Below are 15006 nucleotides of genomic sequence, written 5' to 3'. Positions count from 1 at the left end.
GTTCCTTTTTTAAATTTGAAATCTAAGAAAGCAAAATGTGTATTTGGTGTTTCATCCTTGAATCTCCTCCATCAGATTTGCATAATTTGAAGTCCCAGGGCCTTATCTGCCTGCCCTCCCCACCCAAAAAATTATATTCCCAGAGGTTTTAGAAAGTTATTCCAAAATTGTAATACAGGTAGTCCCCAGTTTAAGAACAAGTTCCATTCCCAAGGTCTGCCCTTAAGTCGAATTTGTATGTAAGCTGAAACAATATTATTATTCTACAATAATACTGTAGAAGTAGTATTGTGTAATTAACTCGAACCATTGTGTATTTAACTCAAATTTTGCTACAATTGGCTCCGTTCTTAACTATGGGTCATCCTTAAACTGGGCGTTCTTAACCTGGGGGATACCTTTATTATTATTATTATTATTATTATTATTATTATTATTATTATTTTATTGGTTTATTTGAGTTATGCTTCTTCTGTGTCCTCTGGAGAGTGCTCAAGGGAAAAATGAAAGCAAAATATAAATTTTTTAAAATACAGGTTAAAATTACCTATAAAATAAACACTGAAATCATATAATAATGGAAAACCTGATAAGAGATGCATCTTTACAGATTTCCTGGCAACAGAGGATAAAGCCAAACAGAATTCCCACAGCTTTCTCCCACATGCCAGACAGAAAGGTTACATTATTAAAGGCCCAATAGTAATAAATCATATTACCATGTTTAATCATAACCATATTTTTTATATTGTATTTTAATGAATTTTATCTCTGCTATACACTGCCCAGAGTTGTTTCAACGAGATGGGCGGTGACAAATTTGATAAATACTTATTTTTTTATTTATTTTTATTTATTATACAGTAGTACATAAATATTGCCCTATAATCATATTCACGTTCTCAGATTTCAATACAAATGAAATTTATTTTTTATTCTGTTTCCACCCATTGCTTTATGGAAGGGGATTATGGCACTCTTCCGCTCAAAAGCAAAACATGACCTGCAGTTGAGAAGCAATTGCAGGCACCCATCTCACTTTGTCATTACATTTCAGGTTTCCCAAAGCAACCATGTTCAGAAGAGTTCAAAGGACTGTTGGCAGTGCCTTCTTCTGGAGCACGGAACCTCAATAAACACTTTGCCCGAGCTGGTGCATTAGGTATGTTGGAAAGGAAAAAGTGATGAACACTTGCTGGTGGCTGAGGAGAGCTGTCACGCTGTAGCTTTCTTTCTTTTTTTCAGGATCTACTGGGAAGCCAACACCAGCTTTCATCTCTGTCCCTGCTTCAGCTCTGTTAAAGCAGCAGAAGCGGCAAATGTTGGATGCCAGGAAGAGAAAGTCTGATGAACTGCAAAAGAGGTGACAACACTCCTCTTTCGATTTTGTTCTGTTGGAAGTCACGACTCGATGGCCCTATTTTTTTTAGACTATATCAATGTTTCTCAGCCTCAACAACTTTAAGATGGGTGGACTTCAACTCCCAGAATTCCCCAGCCAGCATGGGGAACCCAGCATTTAAAAGTATGGCAAGGAAAATGATTATAAACAACTTGCCATGACTAAAACCCCTGCATATAAATACATTGATATAGGGATCATAAGAAATTGTCACATCTGGGAGATCACCCTGAAGACATGGCTCTGCCGTCTTACCTGGGGGTCTGGCAATGGTGGGGAGCTCTTACAATAGCTGTGTTGAGCTGATGGAGAATGAATTCTGCCTCTGATCATGATTTTCTGTTTTTTAAGTCAATTATGGATAGCTTTATGTGTTTGTATATTGGTTTTTAACTTGTTTTTATTGGACTGTTTTTACCCATTGTGAGCCACCCAGAGTAGCTTAGATGAAATGGGTGGCCACACAAATCAAGTAAGTCATCGCCATCATCATCATCTTGTGAAAGTGCTTTGGAGAACATGTTTGTAGATCTCTAGTTTCCCGTCAAGGAAAGGGTTCGGGGCATATTGGATAGATGGTCATGAGAGGACATCAAGATGGTGAAGTCTGGGCAGTTTTGATGGCCAACAAATTTCTAAGGCAGGATTTTCCCATTCCTGTTTGGAGATAATAGCAATCTCTGACGGAGCAAAATCAAGTCTAAACAATGGGGATATGCAAATCTCCATGGCCTGATAATGACATGTTTTGTTTTTCTGCCAGAATGCGCTGCTTTGGCCATTCCAGGGGCATTGTGTTTTGGAAGCTATTGCACATTCCAGAAAAAGAACACAATATTCTGGGACATACCTGAATGTTCTTTTACAAACTTTATACACAACTACTAGAGAAGGTTCCTGATGTCCTCAACTATTGTTTTCAAAGTGATCGAATAAATGATTCTTACGTATATTTAAAACGTTTGTTTTCTTTCAGTCTAGTTCAGATCAAATTTAGTGAAGCCCAGCACTCCATAAATTGCATATGTTTTCCACTTTTTTTTTTTTTTGAGGAAAATCTGTTGACTTTTAATTTCTGACTTCTACATTGATTTTTAATTTCCCTGTTTTTGCAACTACTTGAGTTGATTTTCCTCAAGAACAGACAAATCTACTTTCTTTGGGCTTATTTGCTTCAAACCTGCTTTAATTAGCTGAAGTTAGTAAAAAAAATGCAGTATGGGTTTATTTCATAATACAGTCTGGTTGCAGCAGTCATTCTCAGCTCAGAAAAGTAAGAATGGTGAATACAAACCAGAAGTATACTTTATGTGGAGTTGCTTACAAAACTGCATCTATGGATAGTGTACCAGAATCTTGTATCAAATTAGTTGTCTTCAAATGTGTATAGAAAACTAGGTTGATTAGAAAAAGTCGGGTAGGGTGTCAGACGTATATTTTCATTTTGAAAAATAATTTGCAAAAAAAGACAGAGAATAATAAATTAATTGAAGCAACAATGTCGTGGATTAGATGTGGTGAAGGTCATCATTCAAGCAAACACTTGGTGCATCTTGCCTGTTGATCCTCCATGAAATTGAAAAGGTGTGATGCAGGACACACTCTCTGTTCATATCTCCTCCTGTGCTATGCTTGAAAACTGTCATCAAAGAACTTTCATCAGTTCCCGAGATATGCTAAAAGCAGGCATTTGGGTAGAGCAGTGTTTCTCAACCTTAGCCATTTTAAGATGTGTGGACTTCAACTCCCAGAATTCCCCAGCCAGCATGCTGGCTGGGGAATTCTAGAAGTTGAAGTCCACACATCTTAAAATGGCTAAGGTTGAGAAACACTGGGGTAGACTCTTCCTGTTGTTTGCCATCTCCACCCAAAGGGATAATTCTGGTTTTCATATTTTTGTTGAAGGTTTCTTCAGAATACTGCTGTTAAAAAGACATCAATATTGCCATCTTCTGTGGGACAGGCTGTGCTACGGTCTTCAACTCCAGGAGCCGAGTTTCCTAAAGCTGGAAAACTGTCCAGCCCCCAAACCCCAAGACTTGGTTCAGGTCTCTCTGAAGGGGATGACATTCTCTTCTTCGATGATTTGCCACCTCCATCCCCCAAACTGAGCCCCATGGCAGAAGCAAAAAAGGTAATAGAGTCTTTGACTTGTACTCCGTATGTGCAAAAAAGCAGAATATAAAATGAAATAGTTTCAAATCATTCAAGAATACCAGCCACTTTGGCATCGCAATTTGGGGAACTATAACTAGAGCCCCAGATGGGGGAAAGGAGTTTTAAATAGTTTTTTCTACAGTTAAATTCCATCAATAATAAAAGCTTTGCCAATCTAGAGTTTTTTAAATTTAGGAAACAGAATAAGACTTAATGAGAACAGTATATTTGGGTTCCCTTCTACAACATACAAGTTCATATTTGCATAAATTTTTTTGCAGAACTGTTTAAAATATGGTGAGGATTCTTATTCTTTTTCCTAATATGTAAAGATGAGCTTCTCGGGGAGCTACTTCAAACATAGTAGTCTGAAATAGCTGCAAATGATTCATCCCCAAAGAAGTATTATCCAGTTCCACTACATGTTAGTTTTGGTCCATCTTGGATAAAATTGCCTCTCAGATCAAGTCTGAGGAGGCATGGTGATGGCGTGCGCACATTCGCATAATTTTGTTCACAGTGATACAGAAGTGATTTGCCATTGCCTTCCCCATCCTAAATTAACAAGGCCTTTTCCCTTTTCTGCATCACCAGCAATCTAGATGCCTCTTAAACGTGAAGTTCCAACAGGTCTTCTGGTCCTTAGGTTGCCCTAACTTACATCACAGTGAGAAATCTCTGCTGGACTACGTGAGGGCCATGCTGTTTAGAAAGCCAAATTCTGTGCCCATCCAATCTTCTGGAGTCCCACAGAAATTTGAAGCATGGGTGGCTCCAGGGTTGAACATGTAGTAGAAGAACATTTCTCAAAACACATTACACTGAAGGATGAATTGGTTTATTAAGAGCGCTGGAGGCTACAACATGCTCCAAGAGTGGTGGGATTATGGCCCCTTTTATAGACTTATGAAAATGGATCCTTTCATTTGATTGGTCTTATTATAATTACAGTTATATATTGGTTACTGTCATAGTAGACTGATTAAACTACCTTTATGAATTGTCTCAGTTAATAATAAGAATATTCTTATTAAAGCAGCAAGATTAATGAGAATGTCTTTCCATATACGATAAAGGCCTTTACATAAACAGTGAACCATCGAATGTATCTTAAATTGGTTAGTTTTCCGTAGCCACTATCTAAAAGACCTTGTTCCCCGCACTGGCTGCTAACAATTTTTGGCCATTTAATAAACTTTGTGCTGATTCTCCAAACAATGTGTTTGGTTTTCATTTGAATTACTTATTATATATTAATTGGGGTTCCTTCTAAAATTCCCCCAAAATTTCTACTTGGAAGATGATGGAGAATGAGATCCTAAACAGTGCAAACCTTTTTTTCATGGGTCCTCATTCAGGAATTAGAGAAAATGTAAGATATGTAGCACACTTTGGGTGTTTTAGATTACCTGTTATAGTCTATGAATCTCAGATTTAACTTGTCGGAAAAGTCTGTGAATGTTGAACATGTACAACTTTCAGAAGGTATGGTTTCTGAATATATTGTGTCCATCAGTGTATTGGATGTAACTTAGGTTTGGCTTACTGGCTTTTCACACAAGGCTTAATTAAAATTGCTGACTGTATTTCTAATGTCTTCCTTTTCTTGTGTTAGATTGCAGCAATAAAGAAATTGCGTGCCAAAGGCCAGATTCTTTCCAAAGTAGATCCAAACAGTGTCAAACGGAAACGATCAGATCTTGATGTTCCAGGGATTTCTGAGAGAGTTGAGAAAAATATCACTGTTTCAGAAGGTATGGAAAACCCTGAACCTGATGATGGTTATCAAACTAAACATCACAAACTCACATTGAAATTAGTCACCTAGTTTGTATGCCAGCATTGGTCTCCAAGATCAAATGCCAGAATAGCTCTCCAACTGAGCAGTCTGGGGCTTAAAATTGCCTCCTGATGTAGCACAAAATGGATAGAGAGGAATTCCATCCAGATCTCTTGTTGGAACAAACGTGTCTTGCTCTCTTGCAAAGCATGAGAGATTTCTTGGATGTGTAAGCACAGGATTGAGGAAGCAAAATAGAATTGCTGTCCTGCCTTCAGTCACATCATCTTGTTTTCATTTTCTGCTTTTGCTGCCTTGTTACTCAGTTTAAGCCTGTTTCCTTTGTAATACTTGCATGACAATAATGAAGATAACCAAGATGTCGCACCCATGTCACCACCATACCCTTGGCCACCAAAAAAAAAAAAAAAACTAGGAAATTGATGCTCCTAAGCTATGGAAAGTTTGCCCTGCCACTCACTCGCCCCATGCCTCTGGTCTAGTGGGCACTGATTTTGCTGCCAGCAGATTGATTGATTTTGAATTCTCTTGTCTTCGCAATTCAAAAAAATAGATAAAGCCTTCTTTGAGGCCTGCCCAACTCCTGATGACTTCATAAACACATCCGCACAATTTCTTTTTGGCATGAGACAGTAGTGTTTTGCCATTGCCTTTTTCTGAGATGTGTTTTCAACTTCCTAGACCAGCCTATAATTCTAAGGTTTTCTGGTTGTCTCCCATCCAAGCACTAACCAGGTTGGATTCTGCTTAGCTTTTTGAGATCAGCGAAGGAGAGCTAGATGCTGTCATGAAATTAGCATATTAGAAAACCTTGTTCCCAAATCTAGGATAAGAAAACTGTCCTGATACAAAACAGATCTCTCACTTTCTTTTTTTCAGTGGCATTCAGTGACTAAGCATCCTGGTTGCCATCTCTGAAGATGGTTCTGGCCCATGAGATGTCTGACAAAATAAATGAAAACCAAAAATAATTGGTTTTCACTGAAGTAGTCTCACAATTGCTATGTTGAGTCAGATCAAAGACCCACCTAGAAAAGTTATGGTCTAAAAGTGGCTGTTCAGATGACCATAAGGAAGCTTCTAGGAGGACTTAATAAAGCTTGATATGTTCTGATTTCTTGGTCTGGATTAGTCTAGACAAATGGAAATCGTAAACTGGAGTGCTGCATATTCAGAATGGAAGAACTCAAGCTTAATCCAATAAGACTAAAATAGCAGAGAGTCGAGAAGATGCGTTATACCCAAGCTAAAATCTTGTGGATTGAATGGTGAAATTGCAAGTCATAAGTACTCAATAAATTCCAGATAATGCCAACACAAGGCTATTAAGATCAAGTCTAAGCCTATGACACTTTATTAAGTGTCATTTTATTTATTTTCCTGTGGTAGGAAAGTCAATTTGTATCCATTTTCCTGCTAGCAGGAACCCCAGCACAGCAGCAGGACCAGCTCCACTACTGGTGTAGACACTCTTAGTCTTGGTCCGCACTGAGATTCATAGATCTTCCATGCTGGCCCATATTCTCTCCTTGTATAATCTGTCTATATTCACTTTCCCAGCATCTAGCCAGGTGCAAGATACCTAGTTTTTATTTATTTATTATGTATGTTATATATTTGATTTATATTCTGCCTTTTATTTAGGAGCTTGAGACAACATATATGGGATTCCCTCCCATCTGATTTATCCGCAGATAATTGGACATGAGACCCTGCTTGTGAAGTAGGGCTCCAGGGATCAGATGAGATGGCTGCTACTGTACTAGCCTCCTTGTTGTGTAGCTGCCTCCCTACCTGAGCTGCTGGATGCCGTGGCTGGGTTGGTGGTGGTGGAGTTCTCCAGGTTTATGGTCTTGGGGTCTTCAGTCTGCCTTTCCCAGGCACAGAATCAGAAGCAGCTCAGAAGTTCATGACAACCATGAACCTGGCCCAGGTCGCTAAAAGCCTGATACAGACAGGAGGAGAGTCACATGTGTGATCTGGTTTTAGTCTCAGGCTAATGATGGTGTGATCTGGAGTTGGGAGATGACACTATTAGTTCCTTGTCATGGATGGATCACTCTTTGTTAGCCCGGGAGTTTTCTGTGGCTGTGTCCCCCTCGCCCCTGCCCCCAGGGACCTGATAGACCCAGCTGGCTTTCAGAGGGAGCAGATCATGCCTGTGCAGATTGTTGGTAGATCCTAGCGACCTCAGTTTCAGAGGAGCTCTGGAAGATGACATGGCAGAAGGGACACCAAGAGGGCCACTAACAGAAGGCAAAAGCAAACCTTTGTTTATAGCAGTAAGAGTGACAAAATGTATTTTTTTTGCTTTTATTGCATGCACAGATTGCTGGCTAGTGGCTTTATTTAAAGTGACCCAGTCACTCATGGGTAAGAAGGGATGAGGAGAGTACCTGCAAGCCCACTATATAGGCATGTGGCAGATAAAGTTGCTTGGATCCTACTTGATGAGCAGTTGGTAGCCATGACCAGGGGAACTTTCATACAATTCTATGCCCTTTTCTGGATTGGGAGGCCCTATTCACGGGGACAGTTGGATTTCTGCAGTGCTTTCTATGTGGGACTGGCCTTGAAATTGCAACTGGCCCAGAATCACCTCAGTGCATCCATGTGACACCACTACTTTGTGAGCTGCACTGGCTCCTAGTAAGGTGCTGGTTATGGGCCATACATAGCACAGGCCCAGGTCATTGGCAAGACTGCCTGTCCCTCAAGAGTTCACAGGGTGGGCATTGTCCAAGGTCCTTCTTTGAGCCAGTGTCACCTAATGGGGCTTAGAAGAGGTGTCTTCTCTGTTGCTGTGCCTGCCCTTTGGAGCAAGCTTCACCCCGCTGAAATTCAGTAGCCCCAACCCTGTTAGCCTTCCGTAGAACCATGAAGACCTACCCTCCCCCCCGCATTGGACCCAGATGGTAGTGAGAGTAAGTGTTTGCTATACCCAGCCTAAGCTGGTAAAATCAATTGTATTTTATTATATTGGTTCAGATTTGCATTTATCTTTGGACCTAATTGTTTTTTATTTTTATTGATGTAACTTTGTGAGTGGGTGATTTTATAAATTCCTTAAACAAATACACTTGAGCCCTGCAAGAACCCCTCTGTGATGTAGGTTGTGCTGAGAAGGAGAAACTGCCTTACAGTCACCCAGTGAGTTTCCAGGGCTGAAGGTGGAGATGAAATATAATGAGACAGTTGAAAAAGAGTGGCCTACAGATTCTCAAAACAATTAAGACTGACTAATAAAGGTTAGCTAAAGAAATAATCTACACTACAGAAGTCTGAATTTGTGTGTGTGTGTGTGTGTGTGTGTTTCCATAGATGCTGAAACATTAGAGCCTGTTGAAAAGAAACAGCGCCAGCAGCTTGAATACCTGGAGTCTGATGAGTTTCAAGAGATATTGAATGCTCGATCTAAACACATGGGTGTCCTTAAGGAGGTGAGCCTGCCCTACACGAAATTATTTTGAATAGCCAAGAATCAAGAAATTCTTAGTACAGGTTGTCCTCGTTTAGCAACCACAATTGGGAAGGGCAACTCAGTCGTTAAGTGAAGCGGTCGCTAAGTGAAACTGACTGTGCTTATGATCTTACGTCAGCTTTGCTTTACAGACCTGCAAAGGTTGTATATGCAAGGATTGGTCGTAAGGGTACTTTTTCATCACCATCATAACTGAACAGTCGCTAAACAAGGCAATCGCTAAACAAGGACTACCTGTATTGGGCCATTTGGAAGTGTACAACTGTAGCTTTAAAAAACCTGATTATGCAATTTAAATTAATTTTACAGCACAACTTGAGGTGCTGGTTAAAGCTATCCATAAGCGTTGGACTGCAGGCGAAGTAGGAAATGAGAGTCCTGCCCATCATTGGGGGAAAAAACACTAAATTAACGTGTGTGTGTTAAGCTAGAAAATTTCCCAATTTTCCTTTTGCTAGCATTTGTCCTGTTTGTACCCTCATCTACAATTAAAGAGTAGCAGTGCAGCATAGGATTTGCAGGGGGGCGGGGGGGGCAAGCAATAGCTAATGTAATAAGACTGCCCAGAACAATTCCATACAGTATATGACAAGTGTGGATTTCCTATCAGGTGCATCTTAAATTTTTAGGTGAGATGGGGTTTTCTTAGATTTTTTAACCCGCCTTTATTATTTTTATAAATAACTCAAGACTGCGAACATACCTAATATACCTAAGAATATACCTAACATACCTAAGGAACATACCTTCCTCCTCTTATTTTCCCCACAACGACAACCCTGTGAGGTGAGTTGGGCTGAGAGAGAGGGACTGGCCCAAAGTCACCCAGCCAGCTTTCATTCCTAAGACAGGACTAGAACTCCCCGTCTCCTGGTTTTAACCACTAGACCAAACTGGCTGTCTATTTAACTAAGCATGGCTTATTGTATCTAAATATACCTCCCTATTCAGATTTTTAAAACATTTAGCAACATAACTGTTACCCAGGCATTTGAGCTAGGAAGTTAGGCGAACTCTGATGCTGGCCATGTGGCTGGCTGGCTGGCTGGCTGGCTGGCTGGCTGGCTGGCTGGCTGGCTGGCTGGCTATTTATTTATTTATTTATTTATTTATTTATTTATTTATTTATTTATTTAATTTCTACACCGCCCATCTCACCATACAAGTGACTCTAGGTGGCTTACACATAAAAAATGATAACAACAATAAAAAATCTTTACAAAATACATCCATACATATATATACAGGGTTAAAAGATGAGGAAAGCAACATCAGACCACTAGCCAGCCCCAGTGCTGCGAGCCCCCATGCCAGGTGGCAGAGCCAGGTCTTCACACTCTTCCAGAAAGCCAGGAGGGTGGGGGTCGGCCTCACCTCAGGGGGCAAGATGTTCCACAGGGCAGGGGCAATGGCGGAGAAGGCTCTCCGCCTTGACCCCACCAGCTGGAATTCTTTAGCCGACAGGGTCCTCAACATGCCCTTCCTGCCGGACCGGGTATGAAGGGGGATGTAACTGGGACAAGATGGTTCCTCTCGTTTGTTTGGGGGCTTGCTGTTTTAACTAAGGTATTGTGGTTTAGATGTTATGGGGTGGGTTTAATCTTTGTACCCTGCCCAGCATTACTGCTGTGAAATGGGCAGCTAGGAAGAGGGAGGGAGGGAGGGAGGGAAGGAAGGAAGGAAGGAAGGAAGGAAGGAAGGAAGGAAGGAAGGAAGGAAGGAAGGAAGGAAGGAAGGAAGGAAGGAAGGAAGGAAGGAAGGAAGTTTGTTGTCAGAATTCATGCTATTTATGCCAGTTGTTTCATGCAACAAGATTAAAAGATTTAATCTCAGAGTCAGTCTCTTCCTCACAATCTTATCACAGTTTGAGGCTGAACTGCAGGAACGTTACTTTGAGCCCTTGGTGAAAAAAGAACAAATGGAAGAGAAGATGAGGAATATCCGAGAAGTGAAATGTCGCGTGGCAACGTGCAAAACGGTAAGCGAAGTTGCACCTTGATGGCTCTCTGAAGCCTGCCTTGATTAGTGGCAGAAAATCTGCAAAAAAGCTTTACTACCAGTTCCTCTTCTCAGCTCTGCTCTTCACCCTTCCGTGGATTGCCATGCTATCAAAGGATGATGCATCCCTAGCACTGAGTTTAAAAAGGGCTTCTGCCAACCTGGCTAAGTTGGCCTGCTGTAGCACAGCCTGAAGGCAAATGGACATTTTTTTTTTTTTTCCTGTGGCATAAGCCAGTGTTTTTCAAACTTGGCAACTTTAAGACATGTGGACTTCAACTTCCAGAATTCCCCAGCCAGCATGGCTGGCTGGGGAATTCTGGGAGTTTGAACTCCACATGTCTTAAAGTTGCCAAGTTTGAAAAACACTAGAAACCTTTCAGAACCATCATTGTGTTTACCAAGTGGCTGAAATATTATGCTGAGTTCCAGGTGTTTATGCACACCCAGTTTGGGGAATCCTTAATACTTACCATATCCAAGCCCTTGGGCTATATATCTCTAAGGTACATATCTGATGAAGTGAACTTTGGCATGCAAAAGTTTGCATCATTAAAGAATTGTTGGCTTTTAAGATGCTAGAAAGGTGCCACCCTGTCATGCCCAACAGGGTGGTTTCATTTTATTTTTTTTTCTTCTATTTATATAATATTTTATTAGACTTTTTCAATACAGTGAAAGTATAAAGAGTTAAAAGAAGAAAAGTGTAAAAAATAAGAAAAGAAAGAAAAGGAATGAAAAAAGAAAGAAAACCTAGAATTATGACTTCCGCCCTTCTTCTATCAAGTAATTGCCCTCTTATTCTTTCCTCTTCCTCTTTGACCCTTGTCAATCCCCAAATCCATAAACTATCAGTTCAGTCTTTTCTTCTTTCAACAGAAAGTCCATATAAGGGTTCCAAACTTCTTTAAAAAAAAGTCTTTATCATTTTTTCCCTGACCAAAACTGGTCAGCTTCGCCATTTCCATAATCTCCATCAATTTTATAATCCATCTTCCACTGGGTATTTTATTATTTGTCCATTTTTGTGCATACAGTAATCTTGCCACAGTTACCATATGCATTTTTTTTTCAAAGTACATCTCTCTTTTTCTCTTTTTACCCGGAAGTGCAAATATACCTACTTCAAACTGCTGGATTCGTGCAAGACAGAACATCATGACTATCACTGGCATGATGGGGTGAAGCGATTTTTCAAGTGTCCCTGTGGGAACAGAGCCATCTCGCTTGACAAGCTCCCCAAAAAACACTGCAGGTACGGGAAGTGGTGGCCTACCTTTGTTTGCAAATATTTTATAAGGGCTTATCCTTGACAGAATATTGCAATGCATCTTGTCCAGTCTCCTAAAACTAAGCACGATGGGAAAAATCGAGGCATTGTTTTCAGTGCCAGATTTTCTATGGACAATCTTGGCTTTGTCCTATGATTAAAACACTGAATGAATCTTGATTTTTCTGCCTTTCTGTTTCAGCAATTGTGGCCTCTTTAAATGGGAACGTGATGGAATGCTCAAGGTAAGAATCAACCAAATGTTTGCTATCAAAATTGGACTAGAAAGGAAGCCATTTGCCCTGAAAACTATTTTCTGCTCTCAGAAAAATCCAGACAATAGAATCTGGAGTTTATGGCCTAGAAGTTCCAAGGTACAAACTACGGAGAGGTGTTATGAAAAATATTTGGAATTGGAATTGCATTTTGGTGCAACTGTTGTTAGAAGTTAGCTTCTCTTGAGAAGGCTTATGTGAGAGCATCTCTATGTCTGCAGTTAATTATGTGCCCCCAATGATGAATTGAAGCTTATCTTGATTTGAAGCAATCACAACTAATGGACATTTCCTTTTCTAGGAGAAGAAAGGCCCCAAGATTGGGGCAGAAACTCTTCTGCCAAGAGGAGAAGAACAAGCCCAGTTTCTCAACAGCATGAAATAATGGCTGTTCCCCTTTTCGGTGTTTGGCTATATCTGGAAAACTTCATGGCTTGCTTCTTGCAAAACATTCTCACACAGCCATCTTTCCTCTGTGAAGGACAGTCTGCTCAGAATAACTTTTATATTGCTTTGAAACCTGGAATGGATGAACTTAATCCTTTTTCAAGGTCACACTTCACTGGATTTTGGAAGAAGTGCTTGCTTTCTCAGATATCAAAGGGCGTGTTTAGAAAAGGACTGTGAATTCATTTCCTTGGAACTTCAGTGGAACTTCCTCTGAGATTTTTGCAGTTCAGAACGTGGCTGAAGAATATTCAGTTCTATTTTCTGAAGCTCGGCCATGCCTGGAGAAATACTTCGCCAGATATGTCTTTGTCTAAAGCAGTGTTTCTCAACCTTGGCAACTCTAAGATGTGTGGACTTCAACTCCCAGAATTCCCTAGCCAGCATGCTGGCTGGGGAATTCTGGGAGTTGAAGTCCACACATCTTAGAATTGCCAAGGTTGAGAAACATTAGTCTAAAGATTAGGACTTCACCATCCCTGGAAATATGATGGTCTAAAAATCCTTCTTGTATTCCTGGATTAATAGCTAGCTTGTGTAACTATTGGATCTTACCTTAGCAAGGTGTGGACCACAGTAATGTATGTTCCCAAGGGGAGACTCTTGTGATTTTAATGAAACAAAATAGCCTATGTTTTATGAGCTTCACTTTTTAAACTCTTTTTTTAATCCAGTAACTTAACATCTGTTTACTTATGACTCTACAAAAGCTCCTAACTGCAACCCCAGCATCTACCACTGTCAGCTGTGCTAGGAAGGGCAGCTGAACGTTGAAGTTTAACAAAGCCTGAAAAGCTGAAACTTCAAACCCCAAATGACTGCACAGAGCATTATGAAGGGCAACAATACTTTTGGGGAGGGAGCTTTTCTGGAAATAATGTTTCCAGGAGCTTCCATAGGATGAGCAAATAAATCAAGATGGTACAGGTGATCCATAAAAGGAGGCAGGGCTTTGATTATACTGTTGAAGTTGCCATCTTGAATGTTTCTTATGAAACATATCAGGAAACTGTGAGCTCTCCCAAACTGGAAGACTGAGTTGTAGGAAATGGTGCTGAAACTTTGCAAGCCTTGTGTATAGTTCAGAGTAATTCCATGGTGGCATAATTTGCATTGATAATTTGAATAGTGCATTGGTAAATATCTTTTTCCCATCAGCATTTCACCAGTTAATTTGTTTCCCTTCACTTTAACCCACACATCCTATAAATAGAATTGTCATTAATCAGCAGATCTTAGCATATGAACTACTGGAATATTGAAATGGGGTGCAGTGATTAAATTTTTAACCTATTGTATTCAAATCATATATTTGCCTTGTAGAAAATGTATGGTGTGGCATATACCGTTACAATAAACACATACAAGTTTAAAAGGCTGGATCGTTTATTCTCTACTTTTGGAAGAAATATGATCACTTATTTTGCCCAAGTCAATTCATTGTCTGTAGCAATAGATTTTAAATATATGTATTTTGGGACTTCAAGAGTTATTAATGGGGGGGAGGGGGTCCTGATTTCCACAAAGGCAAACCATTAAAAGGACTTTAAATTGTTTCCTGGCCCTTATACCAGAAATGCAAAGTGTATTTCTCACAGTCCTTCAGTCTAAGCCAGTGTTGTCCAAACTTGGCCACTTTAAGATGAACGGACTTCAACTCCCAGAATTCCCCACCCAGCATTCCCCAGACACTGGTCTAAGCATAGCATGCACCCATGCTTTTTATATTTTGTATTTTGTATTAGCCCAAAAGTTAGAAGAAGCTCCAATGGAATCCTTGACTTTCAGTTGTATACTGAACAAAACTGTAGAGAGCTGTGTCTACAACAGTTTTGCTTTCCAGCTGGAGTGAAACAAAGCTGGGTAGTGTGGATATTGGAGACGTGTAGCATATAAACCACTACTCCGTGAGCTGCCCGAGCTGCCAGTAGCCTTCCAAGTGTGATTCAAGGTGCTGCTCACCACTTACAGAGCCCTACATGGCACAGGACCAGGTTATTTGTGAGACTCCCTATCCCCAATGATATCTGTCCATTCCACAGACTCTAGTAGACAGGCATGCTTCAGGTCCCTTCCTTGAAGCCATGTCAACCGGTGGGACTCAGGAAACATGTTTCTTCCAATGCAGCATCTGCCCTCTGGAATGACCCCCCCCCCCAATATACAGTTGGCCCC

General features: G+C 40.4%; 1 protein-coding gene across 1 annotated transcript in view; it reads left to right on the top strand.

Moving 5' to 3' along the window:
- MCM10 (minichromosome maintenance 10 replication initiation factor) overlaps positions 1 to 14193 on the top strand; it is a 30870-nt gene extending 16677 nt beyond the window's left edge. Inside the window, exons 12-20 of the mRNA XM_088134850.1 lie at positions 1058 to 1162; positions 1246 to 1363; positions 3308 to 3536; positions 5175 to 5313; positions 8682 to 8800; positions 10706 to 10819; positions 11949 to 12094; positions 12312 to 12354; positions 12686 to 14193. Of these exons, the coding sequence (XP_087990976.1) occupies positions 1058 to 1162; positions 1246 to 1363; positions 3308 to 3536; positions 5175 to 5313; positions 8682 to 8800; positions 10706 to 10819; positions 11949 to 12094; positions 12312 to 12354; positions 12686 to 12769 (1097 nt within the window). The 3' untranslated portion in view covers positions 12770 to 14193. The remainder of the gene's footprint in view (positions 1 to 1057; positions 1163 to 1245; positions 1364 to 3307; positions 3537 to 5174; positions 5314 to 8681; positions 8801 to 10705; positions 10820 to 11948; positions 12095 to 12311; positions 12355 to 12685) is intronic.
- Positions 14194 to 15006: the final 813 nt, after the last annotated feature.

The sequence above is a fragment of the Python bivittatus genome, unplaced genomic scaffold (assembly GCF_059951505.1).
Source record: "Python bivittatus isolate LINGU-HERP-01145 unplaced genomic scaffold, Pbiv_v1 ctg000120_np1212, whole genome shotgun sequence".
In the NCBI taxonomy this organism is placed as follows: Eukaryota; Metazoa; Chordata; class Lepidosauria; order Squamata; family Pythonidae; genus Python; species Python bivittatus.
Note: the sequence above shows the minus strand (reverse complement) of the source record. Positions and strands in the feature narration are given on the sequence as shown.